Source organism: Mytilus edulis, chromosome 6 (assembly GCF_963676685.1).
Source record: "Mytilus edulis chromosome 6, xbMytEdul2.2, whole genome shotgun sequence".
NCBI classification, from domain to species: Eukaryota; Metazoa; Mollusca; class Bivalvia; order Mytilida; family Mytilidae; genus Mytilus; species Mytilus edulis.
Genome location: NC_092349.1, coordinates 6,173,793 through 6,188,716, shown reverse-complemented (window position 1 = coordinate 6,188,716; position 14,924 = coordinate 6,173,793). Strand labels below are relative to the sequence as shown.

Sequence of the window (14,924 nt, the reverse complement as noted above, 5' to 3'; positions counted from 1 at the left end):
CGAATGTCCCTTGTTATTTTGATGTTTTCTTATATTTTAAACTCTGAGTCATGAAAAAAAGGCCTGCAAGTCTGATTGTAAATATATACTATTTGAATTGCACTGTATCCTTTTCATCTTGGTGACCGAAACCAATTTAGTAAGAAACCTGTTTATAGCCTAGACAAAACAGCTTACACCTTGTACTTACAAATAAACAAACAAAATTGAAAACAACAAAAAAATTTACATGGTCAATAGATATAGGAAGATGTGGTGTGAGTGCCAATGAGACAATTCTCCATCGAAATAACAATTTATAATAAGTAAACCATTATAGATGAATGTACGGCCGTCAACACGGAGCCTTGTATTCATAAGCACATTCCCAAGTCAGAAGCATGTTGTTAAGTGGATGTCTTTTTTGGTGCTGTTTATATTTGCGTTTTGTTTCTGGTTTGAAGTGAAATTGGATTTGTATTTTCCTGTTTAAATTGTTTTATAACAGTGTTCTCGTGTCCTTAGTAAGATGCAGTCTGATGTGAGCCAAGCCTTTGTGTTGAAGGCTGTATTCTAACATATTATGTTGACCACACTGTGTCTTGATAGATAGAGAGAACTCAGACTACATGTATCAAACAGTATCATGTGTTTTATTAACCCTAAACAGATATCAAACATGTGTACATTCCTCAAACATTTTCTGATGTATCATCGTCCATTTCATCTGAGGTGATAATTCGGCTACAATAATTCACCATTTCCTTGGATCGATCCAAAAATCGCTCCCGGTCTCCCCTACGTGAAGCCTTGTAACAAGTAAGTATCTTAAACGACGGAGAATATATTTTCCCACCAAACTTAACAACAATCTGGAGTCCGTCCGAACGGTTGATGAGTTTGTACTTTGTTACAAAGATGTTGATTGGTAGACAGAAGTTAAAATCGTACGGTATGGAATGTAAAACCAACGCGTTAATTTTTGATATTTGTTCAATGATGTTAACCAATCACAAGCACGGTTCTAGATTGAATCTGAAGAGACAAGGGAGATAACATTAACAATAAAAAATTATAAACAAGAGTTCCCTCAACCAACATACATAGCTAAACTCAAGACTTTATAAACAAGAGTTCCCTCAACCAACATACATAGCTAAACGCAAGACATATACTACGTAGAACTTGAACAACCTAATACTGCATCTATTAGTAAAAAGATAGAAGAGATAATTAGGAAATTGTTTTCTCAAAAAGAAATAGATATAAAAACATATAATTTTCTGACACAGAGTCATAACCCAAAACATGGGCACATGTATTTTCTACCTAAAATCCACAAAATTAACCCAGAGGTAGTTAAAAATATCATTAAACAAGGTTTTAACCATTCAGATATTGAGGTTGCATATAGACCCATTGTCAACAAAAGCAATTCCCCAACTTGTAGAATTGAAAAATTCTTAGATCTAATTTTTAAACCTTTATTGAGGAAAGATCCATTCTTCATTCAAGACTCTAAAGATTTTATTGTAAAATTAGAGAAAGAAAAGAAAGAAAACAAATGTTTTCTGATTGCCTATGATGTAACTTCGATGTATACAAACATGCAAATAAAAGATTTGCAAGAAACATTAGTCAACAATTTAGAAAAAATTGACAAGCTATCATATAATTTTCAAATCCCCAATTTAGCAGATTTAGCTGAGCTAATTAAAATAGTAATAGAAAACAATGAATTTGAATTTAATGGACACATCTATAAACAGATAATAGGCGCCCCCATGGGAGGGATTTTATCGCCTTCGTGCACAGATTTACATCTGGCCTCTATACTAAAGATGATATTAGATAAATTCCAGTACAGAACACACATTAAATTACACTGTCAATATAGAGATGACGGCTTTATGGTCTTCACTGGTAATATGTTACAAATAGAGGAATGTTTTAGCATTGCTAATAAGATCGACAATCTGTTAAAATTTACTTATGAAGTATCTGAAGAGTTAATGACCTACCTAGATTTAGAGGTTTATAAAGGTAATAGATTTCATATAAAAGGAATCTTGGATGTCAAATTTCACATTAAAAAGACAGAAACTTATCAATTTGCCACCTAATAGCTCTCATCCACATAGTACCTTTAAAAGTATCACTGTGGGAGAAACTATACGGCACATTAGAAACAATAATAATGAAATCGATTTGAACAAGCACCTAATTAACCTTGAACTAAAATTAGTAGCCAGAGGATATAATAAACCAATTACTAGAGATCTGATTTCTACGGAAGCCGATAGGGGCCATTCAAAAAAAAATAATTATGTCGTAATTACGACATAGCATGTCGTAATTTCGACATAACATGTCGTTATAACGACATCGCTATGTCGTTATTTCGACATAACATGTCGTTATAACGACATCCCTATGTCGTTATAACGACATCCCTATGTCGTTATAACGACATCCCTATGTCGTAATTTCGACATAATATGTCGTTACAACGACATCGCTATGTCGTAATTTCGACATAACATGTCGTAATAACGACATAGCTATGTCGTAATAACGACATCACTATATATATTAAAGAATATGTAATATTATGATTGCCAAGACACTAAATGACACAGAAATTAACAACTATAGGTCATATCATAATGCCCCCAATAACTAGAAAAGCCCCCGCATAATCAGCTATAAAAGAGGGACGAAAGATACCAGAGGGAGAGCCCCGAAATGCTGTGTGGCAGACAGTGTTATTAATTAATTATTAGCTCCCTTGGTAAAACTCCAAATTTCATATTTAATGTATTTCATTGTTAAATAAATACATGAAGCTGAATAAGTATATGTCTGTTAATTGCATAGCTTTTGCTATTTGAATTCATTGATTAAAGATATTTATTTATATTGTAAAGTTTAATATTTGTATCGTCGCAAAATATTTGGTCACCTTCTTTGGTTACCTTCTGTGAGAAACTTATATATTTTATAGATCCTGATTGGACGTAATAAGTAACCGACCGGGGACTATGAGGACTGACCTAAAGTCCTATCAAGGCAAACAAAGCTTTCCACCTCTCATTAAAGAAGTGCACAACTCCATGGGTTGTTGTCATGAGGGTGATTGGACGTATCGATTGCTCTGTATTTACTATCAAACGATGGGCACGATGTTCCTAAAACACGACATTACACATAAAAAGCGGCGTCGAAGAGGGTTTTTGATTAATTTTTGCAAGTTTTATTTGTTTTTTTTTTATATGTTGGTTGATTTATTTATTATATTACAAAATTTTTAAAATTTCTGATTCTGGTTCTGTTCGTTTTGTGATGTCATTTTATCATAAATTACCTCAAGTTGTGGAAATCTATTTGATAATGTTTACCCTTTAAGTTATTTCAACTAAAAATGCATTACTGTCGCAAGTAATGTGGGAAAGAAAGATGGGACGGAAGTAGATATAGGAAGATGTGGTACAGTTTTCCATAAGAAAGATATTTTTTTTTAGATGTACGAAACTTTTATCATATGATGTTTAACTTTCAAGGTGCATATCATCTAGCTATCTGTCATTGTAAAATTTAACTTTACCCCAATACAAATATATCTGACACTCTGCAAGTAAATCGAACAGTTTTACCCTTGGTTAAATTTGAATAGAATTGTATTTTCCCTGGTACATAAGTTGTCGAAATACACCCCTTCAATTACTTGAACCTTGGCTTGAGAATTATTTCCGCGCAAGTCATCTATAGTGTTTAATTTCTGATATACATTTTAAAGTATAGTAATCTACTCCTGGATCGTTCGCGAAAACGGCTTAAATAATCCCGGGTTTTTAAAATTCGATGAAACGGTTTTCGTCGCTGTTTGGGATTTGTCTTTCAATTACTAGTACCCCAATTTCATGCACACGTTTATATTGACGCAATTTCATGCACAAGTTTATATTGACGAAAAGTTCCGGTTTCGCTAGTACAGGAATTAATTTCATCACGAGAGTTATAACATGAATAGCAGGACAAATCGCGAAGTAAAACACTCCGTGAACTGGTATAAGTCTTTTAATATTGGTGATTGCACCTTACTGAAGTGACGACTTTAAATGATCTATGGAGTACTTCCACAATATAAATTTCAATTCGAATTTAACATTTAGAGGACTGTCTTGGTGTCTAAAATTTGTCTTTGCAAAAGTTGGACGAAGTGTTTTTCCCCATTTCACCATTCTTTTAAATAAATCGTTAAAAGCTATAAACGATTGATAAAAATTACAAAATTTAACCTGTGTCTAACCTATGTCCCCGGGTGGAGTCTATAGCAACATGCGCTATTCTTTTTTTTCGGCAGCAATCATCAACCTTTTTTTCCAAATTTCATAACACGATTTGTTTTAATTATCATGATCTTTTATATACATAGCGATGTCGTTATTACGACATAGCTATGTCGTTAAAACGACATAGTGATGTCGTTATTACGACATGTTATGTCGAAATAACGACATAGCGATGTCGTTATAACGACATGTTATGTCGAAATTACGACATAACGATGTCGTAATAACGACATGTTATGTCGAAATTACGACATGCTATGTCGTAATTACGACATAATTTTTTTTTTTTAATGGCCCTTATCGGCTTCCGTAGATTTCAGATACTTGCAACAAAGTTAAACGTTGCAATACATTAACTAGAAAGACCATTAAGAAAAATATACCTTTGACACTTATAACTAAATATAACCATAGATGTAATATAAACTCTTGTTTATAACATTTTGCATTAATTCCAAAACATAGAAGGAACAAAATCTCTCATTGGATGATGCTTATTTCCGTATTATCGCGATAGTTTTCATAAATATCGCGTTAATAGTGAAAACTAACGCGTTAGTTTGATAATATTTTAAAGTAAAAGCAAAAATGAAATATCGCGATAGTTTTGTATAATAACGCGTTAAAATGAAGAAATAACGCGTTATTTTAGCAAAATAACGCGTTAGTTTAACAAAATAACGCGTTAGTTTAACAAAATAAAGCGTTAGTTTTTACTAACGCGTTACAATATCGCGCAAATGACACGAACGGCCACTCATAAAAAACCAACGCGTTGAAAGTAAAAACCATCGCGTTGATAATAAAAACCAACACGTTAAAAGTAAAAACCAACGCGTTGAAAATTTCATACAGTATGTTCATACATATACAGCCAATGACCGAAACGGATACTCATACACGTGACTCAGTGTTTCTTTGTTTGAAATTTTTATCTTTCTTTCTCACACACAAGAACGTTTTTGCAGTGAACGCTTCATGGAGCACACGGAGTTCAATATCTCGTGACTTGACTTAACAAATAACACGGTGGGTAAGGTTGTTCTGCGAGAGAACGTTCTGTGCTGACCGGGCTGAAGTACGTTCACTATTCACTATTCACTTTTCACTATTCAAAATTCATGAATATTGAACTGTGTTTTTTTTTTGCATCTGTGCTGGTGATTAGGTCCTGACTGGTGCTGGTGATCATTGAAAATATGTAAACAAAGACGAAAATGCCGATTTTTTTAAGGAAACAGTTGAGATGTTTTAATTGTGTCCCTCTAAACTGTTTCAGGTTGCGTAACACAAAAGTGCTCATTTTTAGAAAATCTAGAACTGAAAGAATAAAACAAAAATGCTCCTGGAGTCCGCTTTCTATACCCAAATCCACATGACAAATTATTTTGTGAAAAACCTGTGCAATTTATTCAAACTGTGCATTTCCTCAGTTTAGACATGTCCTGATTCTGTGCTGGTGGGTCCTGATACCGCTGGTGATTTTGAGTAAACAGTTGGTCATATTTGAAACAATCGTTACAGAATCAATAAAATTGGGCAGATAATTGTATTCAATCGGATTTGTGACTCCTGTTTTTACTTTTGTGTATCTATTTTGGCGGTTTAATAAATGTTTTCAAATAATCGTAACTCATATATACATAAAAGGGCAACATCTTTTTAAAGGAAATAATAAACCTAAAACAGCTACCGTCCGATTACACTTTTGCCGTGTGTTTCAAAGGTCTTTGAGCATGTTTAAAAAACCGTTTGCTAACCATATTGGACAATATAAACTTCCTTAACTGTCAACAACAAGGATTTCAGAAGAACCTCGGTTGCATAACAGCTTCCTTTAATCTACATGAGACAATTTTCCAAAAGAGAAAACTGTTCTTATTTTTCCAAAAACTGTGTATGTTAGGTAACAATTATCTTTCAAAAAGAATATTTTTGGTTCGACTATGGTTTTTTTTGGAAAAAAAAGTCTGTTTCCAGTTTTTGGAGAAAAAAATAATTTGTTTTTGACCCCGAAAAAAAAAAAGTTTGTTTCACGCTCAGCTGCTACTAAATTGTATATGTAATGCTAAAATTGAAAAAAAAAAATTGCTTTCGAATTGTCGCCAAAAAATTAGTTTGTCCTGGAAAAAAGTCCAGAAAAAGTCCAGAAAATCAAATGGTTGCTGCCTTAGATGCCAATTTTATACGTTTGAGAAATATCCACAAAACAATTTTTATAGCAAACTTCTGGAAAAAAGCACAATCGTTTGCAGAAATACGAAATTCATATTTTATTACAAAACTATTAGCTGATATACCAAATTCATCAGGAGATAAGTGCGTCGCATGTGAAAATGACTTTAATGATGTCTATGTACATGTATGTTGTTCCTGAATTTGCACTACAGAGCTGCGCGACTTGTGGCGGGATATAATTATCTAGAATTTTCCGTTACAACTTTACTACTAACTTAAAGTGAATATGATGATGAGGATATATATCAAATTTTACTAGGAAGAATTCCATTAAATTTAAGTGACGAACATTCGGAGTTTGAGAGGCTTTGTCACGCTAATGTGGTTCAGTGCATAGCAACATATGGACCTTGTGTCAGGTTCGGCAATACATGATATGTCTTCATTTAAGATTACATAAGGCCCTAATGCTGAGATACTAAAGTGTATATATTTTTCTATATATGTAAAAAAAAACTGTTTTTGTTCTGTTCCTATTTCGTTTATTCTTTTTGTTGTCTGATATTTAGTTAATTGTATGTGTTCATTGTATCTCAATTATGAGGAAATACATGAATGAATGAATGAATGAATCTTCCCGTCCAATATCAGATGAAAATATATCTAATTAGAATAGTTTTATTTAAGATATTAAATGCCGTTAAATTGATGATTCTCTACATAATATGCTAACTAAAACAGTTTTAAAAGTGCTTAAGGTTAAGCAACATATATAACGACAATAAACGTTTGACTGGTTTTTTCCAGTTAAATATACGAGGGTAGATGATCTAACTACTGGTGCCTCTAATTTCTTCATTAATATATACACTGTCTCCAATACATTTCGACTGGATGAAAAACGACCTAGAATTGCTTTTCATACATGACTTATAAAAACTTACTAGAATGGAACAAGATGTGAACAATTACAATTCAAAGTATGAACCTCAACAACGAGCAAAAACCATAACGAATACTAGCTATAAAAATGTAATTTATACGATTCTAATATGTCTAAACGCGCTTCTTTCGCTTTGTAAACAACACCGTGTTAAATTCTCGACATATCTATACTTAGCGCACACTCAGAGATATACGTAATGATGGATGTTACAATATAACTTCCCAACTTCCGAAGCAAGGTTGTCGGCTCTCCGAACATTCCCGAAGTCTTTTGCGTTTAACTGATTACAGCAAGTCAACACGGCGGTTCCTTTTTTTACGAAATGTCAACTTTCGATTTGAAAGTAGCTTACGAGAAAAACATGTAAATTCAAAATGGCTTATGCTGGGTTTAAGAATTAAACAGATTTTTTTTTCTAGCGGTTATTCACGAAGTAATCCATGCAGGCGGTAAATGTATTAGAATGTTTGAGCTTCATTTAACAGGGAGTAAAAAGAACAACCACACACACGACATACCCACCCTCGCTTCAATTTTTGGAAAGTTTGCTATAGCTACTTTCCTTAGGCGTCGGCCTCAACTTTCGGTGAGACAGACTATCGCAATGTTCTGCTTCAAGATAATGTAGTACTAGTGTTCTAATTCTGATTCTTGGATATTTTGAGTTACTACTCTTTTGAAAAGATTACAGCTTGAATAAAAAAGGAATGAATGTTCACCGGCAATTCAGATGAATTTAACTTCATTTTGAAAATAAGTATCACAAACACTACTTTGCTGATAGGCCATTCAATTTGGCTGAAGAGAAAATTAAAAGAAATCTACGCGAGACGGCGTTTCATTCATGAATATTTCATGAATGAACATTTTTTCGCACTATTTTTTACTATGTACGATACTGTACGATATTTACAACTGTTTGTTATTGAATAAGTAAAAGCCCGAGTGTATCAAAAGAGTACAGTATGCGAGAACAAGTTGATATTTGACAAAGTTGTCGGATAATTGACAAGTGATAATGGCTATTTGATTTATTTTAACGATACACAGGTGATAGAATATAAAATAATCGATAATTATACGGCTTATGTCTCACGCCAAGGACGAGTATAGGTAAATACCGGCTTTAATAGAAAAGTGCATTGTTTTTGTCAAACTGACATCGATCTGAAAGTTTTGATGCCACAAATCATTTGAAAACTATTTTCGTTATTTAAATACAAACTCTTTCACTTTCCAATGTGGATATAAGGACCTTCACTCGTTCAGCATGCTCAAGTGAACAAACTGACAACAGAAAAACATTGCATTAATTACAATTAGTAACTTGCATCCGTATAATTTAAAAGCAACTTCATGAGTCATCATCTACTTCTTAGAATATTATAGTTTAGTGTATCAAGACCGGGATCAAGCTAGAGACAAGTGCTGTAGAAATAATTAAAATGATTTAATAACATTTGTCCATGTGCTAGAAAAATGATTTTCTTAGTGCTTAACAATGCAATGGCAGATCCAGAACTTTTTATCCTCACACTTTATTGCTGCGGCAGTATGGTTCTTTAAGATGGCCTATAATTAACAATGTGTCGTCCTAACACAGAGGCAATGATTACTAGTATATCAAATAAATGGCTTAAAATAAAAATCTAAAATGTCATTGCCTCAATGGTAATTACACAGTAACAACTAAAATGTGTTACAGGGTTATAAATACCTCAGATCAACATGTTCTGTAAGTATTTACGTCCCTTACTTATACGTACGTCCATACATCCCAAAATTGATTTCTGTTCTCTTACTTTAGTTTGCCTGAACAGTAGTAGGGAGTGAGGAGTTTGATGCACCCCCAAAACACAGGGCGCTAGGGCGCTGACGTCATATGCGCATGCCCCGCCCCCAATATGATATATGGGCATATACTAGCCCTAATGACGTCAGCGGAAGTAAGGAAGATGAGTCAAGACGGATGGACGTAGGTCATATTTGGTCATGACGCAACCATGAGTCATCAGAATGCAAGATCAGGACATGACTCACTACATGACAATACCATGATGTACGTAGGAAAATTCAAGAAGTATTTTTTCTGTTCGTTATGATGTTTTATGCAACCACAAAAACGCAAGGCGCTAAGGCGCTGACGTCATATGAACAGTATGACTCACGTAGATCTTTGCCAATTCTAGTATGAAGGGCTATATATCAAAACGGAAGCACCAGATGTCGGATTATGACTCTTGGACTACCATATGATGAATTCCATATATTGAAAGCGACCACAATACCCTATGACCATATATGGAAATTATGACCAAATTCGGTAGGCGTTAAGACGCTGACGTCATATGCGCATGCCCCGCCCCCAATATGATATATGGGCATATACTAGCCCTAATGACGTCAGCGGAAGTAAGGAAGATGAGTCACGACGGATGGACGTAGGTCATATTTGGTCATGACGCAACCATGAGTCATCAGAATGCAAGATCAGGACATGACTCACTACATGACAATACCATGATGTACGTATGAAAATTCGAGAAGTATTTTTTCTGTTCGTTATGATGTTTTATGCAACCACAAAAAGGCAAGGCGCTAAGTCGCTGACGTCATATGAACAGTATGACTCACGTAAATCTTTGCCAATTCTAGTATGAAGGGCTATATATCAAAACGGAAGCACCAGATGTCGGATTATGACTCTTGGACCACCATATGATGAATTCCATATATGGAAAGCGACCACAATACCCTATGACCATATATGGAAATTATGACCAAATTTGGTAAGATCTTTATTTTCACTCAAAATAAACATACATGACCATATATGGAAATCGACAAAACAACCTATGACCATATATGGAAATCATGACCAAATTTGGTAAAACCCTTATTTCCGTTGAAAAATCAAATTAAATACATGACCATATATGGAAACCGACCAGATACCCTATGATCATATATGGAAATGATGAACAGATTTGGAAAAAAACTTATTTTCACTCAAAAATCAAAATAAACATATATGACCATATATGGACAGCGCCTTGCGTTTTTGTGGTTGCATAAAACATCATAACGAACAGAAAAAATACTTCTCGAATTTTCATACGTACATCATGGTATTGTCATGTAGTGAGTCATGTCCTGATCTTGCATTCTGATGACTCATGGTTGCGTCATGACCAAATATGACCTACGTCCATCCGCCGTGACTCATCTTCCTTACTTCCGCTGACGTCATTAGGGCTAGTATATGCCCATATATCATATTGGGGGCGGGGCATGCGCATATGACGTCAGCGCCCTAGCGCCCTGTGTTTTTGGGGTGCATCAAACTCCTCACTCCCTACTACTCTGAACCAAATTTTACGAAACTTGTACGCAATGCTTATAACCACAAAACACAAGTCAAGTTTGAATTTTGTTGGCGTCACTTTTACTATTCTAGATGTAAAGGGATGAAATTTTAAGTATACCCTATCAAGTATATATACTCTTATATATAAGTTTGACTTGTAGCTTTCTGCGGTTATACATTTATCAGGTGAACATAAAAACAGTCTTTAGATTTATAAGTATAGATTTATAAAACAAGAATGTGTCCATAGTACACACATGCCCCATCTGCACTATCACAAACCCGTTGTTAGGTTGCTGCCCCTGAATTGGTAATTTTAAGGAAATTTTGCTGTTTTTGGTTATTATCTTGAATATTATTAAATATAAAGATAAATAGTAAACAGCAATACTGTTCAGCAAACATTTTCAGTGGACCGTGAAAATGGAGTAAAAACTCTAATTTGGCATTTAAATTAGAAAGATTATATCATAGGGAACATCTATAATACTAAAATAACGAGGTCCAATTTGTCAGCCGTCATGGGGTAATAACAACACATCAAAAAATTCAATTTTATATATATCCAGTATAGGACAATGGTGTTGATAAAATATTACACCACTCCAGACCCTTTTGTTTTCCACATAATTAATATTGCCAATAATTAACAATAACAGAAAACAGCGAATCAAAGATCTCAACTTTATTTATAACTAAATTAATAAATATAGGACAATGCTGTTAATTGAAAAAATACTCCATTCCAGGACCTTTTGTTTTCCAAAAAAATAATATTACCAATAATTGATAAGTTCCAGGTCGACGGGTTCAAACAGAAAGATTTTGAAAGCAGAGAAAACTGTGCATCTTATAATCGGCATAATCGGCATAACAATCCCAATACTAAAATAAGGCTTACGCATAGTTATATACTTTAATTCAGTCACAGACTAGTGATATCACGGGTGTGTTCTAGTGTGTACTAAGTTTCAAATTGATTGGACTTCAACATCATCAAAAACTACCTCGACCAAAAAAATTAACCTGAATGGGACAGACAGACGAACGGACGGAAGGACGGACGGACGGACGAACGTTCGCACAGACCAGAAAACATAATGTCCATAAATGGGGCATTAAGTGATATTTGGAAATTGTGGCCGAGACAATGGTTTAGTTTGAAAAATCCAAACTGTGATTAAATACATATTTGAAATAATACACGTCTATAACCTATTTGAAATAATACAAATATACAGTTGCAAACTTTCCTGAGGTGTTATCCAGCACTATGATTTAATGACCGTATTTGTGCTATTAGAATCGAAATAATTCATGGAAGCCATAAGTTTGTTGAAAATTTACACATGGCCTGGGTATTTTTTTGGCGAAAGACTTTAAACCTTTTTTGCATTAAATTCTGAAAGTTTTCTTGTTGCCGTAAATGGTAAAATCCTACACAAAACCTCAATTATTATTGGAATGAATAAAGGTTTTAAATCAAATGTTCATGGATCCACTTTTTAGATCTCACTTAGACGAGCAATGAGAGCTGTCGGTATCCTGTTGTACCTACCGCCCGTAAACTTTCACATTTCAATCTTTTTACACAATTCATACATGCCAGAATAATTATCCTAGTAACCGGTGTCACCAATGTATCGAACATTTCAAGTAAAAACAAATCCACAATACTATATTCATTTTGTGTGTCAATTTGTTTAGACAAAAAAAAAACTGCAAAAACTTCGGATACAAGAGAGTATTTGTTTTAAATGTTATTATTATCTGTCGATTTCTAGATCTGAACATAGTATTTATTTCAGATGACATGAATTTCACACCCTGGTGAACCTGCTACCCTTCATATATTCAAATACATATGTAATTAAACAGACTAAAGGCTGATAAATGTTGCTGGACCAAGTTTCGGCATCTGATCTGAATTTTAAGTGCAAGGTAAATAGAAATTGGCCAGTTGAATATTTTTACTCGATAAGTTTTGCTCTAACTACTTGAACTTTTGCGATATAAACCAAAAACTTGAATAAATTTTAACAGACAGTGGTCATGTCGTTGATGAATATTGTTTTTCCGAGATTCACTCAGTTTGGTCAATTTATTTCAGAGAAGATTTTTTTATACTTTTCATATACTTTTTTGTCTTCTTTCAATTAAAGGCACATTTAACAAAACAGCCGATTTCGGTAGGTGCAAAAACTTGTGGATTTTTAAGATGCATAAGCATAAATTCAACTGAAAAAATACACGAAAAGATAAAATTTTGATCTTTAAAAGCATTAAGTTGCATCTCTGCCCCCGGCAACAGTATGTTTTGTTTTTTGTTTTTTTTTTGTTTTTTTTTGTTTTTTTTTGGGGGGGGGTCTAAAAATGGGCAATTATTTTATCGTAAAGAGACAGTCGAGTACATATTTTACGTTCAAGGTGTGTTTCAGTTGATTGTATTGTCCTGAAAAAGTATAAATGTTTGCTATATCTGGATTAGATTCGATTTTTTAAATATAAATCAGGACTACATGTTAATATATTAATACTGAGAATTCACAGTATAAAAAAGGAAATAAATGGGTGAAGTGAAATGCCTTTGTAAGGAGTCATTACTACAGAGAAGGTGTGTTTGAAACACAATAATTAAAAGCTTCGTGCTATTACAAATATTTAACTAAAAGTGTATTTCTTAGTCTGGTATTTTTTTTTCGTTCACTCATTTTCAATTAAAATTTAGGCATATTTTATTTTTATTTTTATTCATGAAATATATTTAAAAATAGAAAAGTACGACACATCATTCATATACTCCCCCTTAATTCTTTATAAAAAATCCTTGACAACAGACTTTTTTATGGATCTTTAAAATGCATAACTTAAAAATCTTAAATTGTTGCGTGTGTTTTGCACTTTCATGAAATATTTAAATATTTTTTTACAAAAACTCAATAACTCTAAAATAAAATTTGAATCATCACCAAAAGGTATACAGATCTTTAGATTAATATAACTAAGAAGTGTGTAAAGATTTAAGCAATAATCATAAATCGTTTTTGAGATACCGCGCGACATGTGAAAAAACACACCCCTGTTTTAGTTACAAAGTCCCGTAGTTCAAAAAGTATTAAACTTATTTTCACCAAAAAGTAAGCAAATCGTTTGACCATCTTAAGAAACAACTATGTAAAGTTTCATGAAATTTTGATAAGTTGTTCTCAAGTTACGGTGTGACATGTTTACGCAGGACAGACGGACAGACAGACGCCGAGCATTTTGTATACCATAATACGTCCCGTCAAAATTTTGACAGACGTATATAAACAGTAAACAGAGTTTTTTGTTTTTTTCTTCATAATAACAGTTCACAATTATTATAATGTCAATTCTAAGAAAACAGATAACAGCTAATTAGTCAATAACAGTTAACAGCACACATATCTTCAAAATAACAGTTAACAAAAGTTTTAAAATGCCTAAAACACCTCAACAGAACAGATTTTGCACCCCCTCTCAAAAATCATATTAAAAAACAGACTCAACTTTTATTCATATGATATATCCACCAAATATATGCTAGGTATATTTTCTATCAATTATACAAATTTTCTGCATCAATGATCTTGAATATTTGCCACTTTTTACAAAAAATATACAGACACAGAACCAGGACCGTTTTTCTAATCACCACCACATCGTCAGGACAATTTCGTTTGGCGAATTTGCACGACTTTTGCAATAAGAACTCGTTGTAATATTCCTAACATGGAACTAAGTACGTATCAGAGAAAAATTAAGCAACAGAACGGTGGTTTTATTGCCATTCTGATACAATGTAAACAAACCCGCCAGCCCAGAATCAGGACCCACCAGCACCAGTCAGAACCGAATCACCAGCACAGAACGTTTTCTCGCGGGACAACCTTACCCACCGTGAATAAGAAAAACAAGCATGACAAATATTCGTCAATAGATTTAACGTTTATATATGTGTGCCGATTCTTAAAAAAAAACCTTTCTCTCAAGATGTGTTATGTGTAAAATATTAATCTACAGATGAAGGGATATTTCTAGAGTATTTCAGAAACTTGGACGTTTTATAAAAAACTTGATA

The 14,924-nt window shown here is 33.5% G+C and overlaps 1 protein-coding gene across 1 annotated transcript; it reads left to right on the top strand.

Moving 5' to 3' along the window:
• Positions 1-1,295: 1,295 nt before the first annotated feature.
• LOC139529032 (uncharacterized) lies at positions 1,296-2,102 on the top strand. The gene has a single exon (XM_071325266.1). It carries the CDS (start codon positions 1,296-1,298, stop codon positions 2,100-2,102), a length of 807 nt encoding a protein of 268 aa, XP_071181367.1.
• The last annotated feature ends 12,822 nt before the right edge of the window (positions 2,103-14,924 follow it).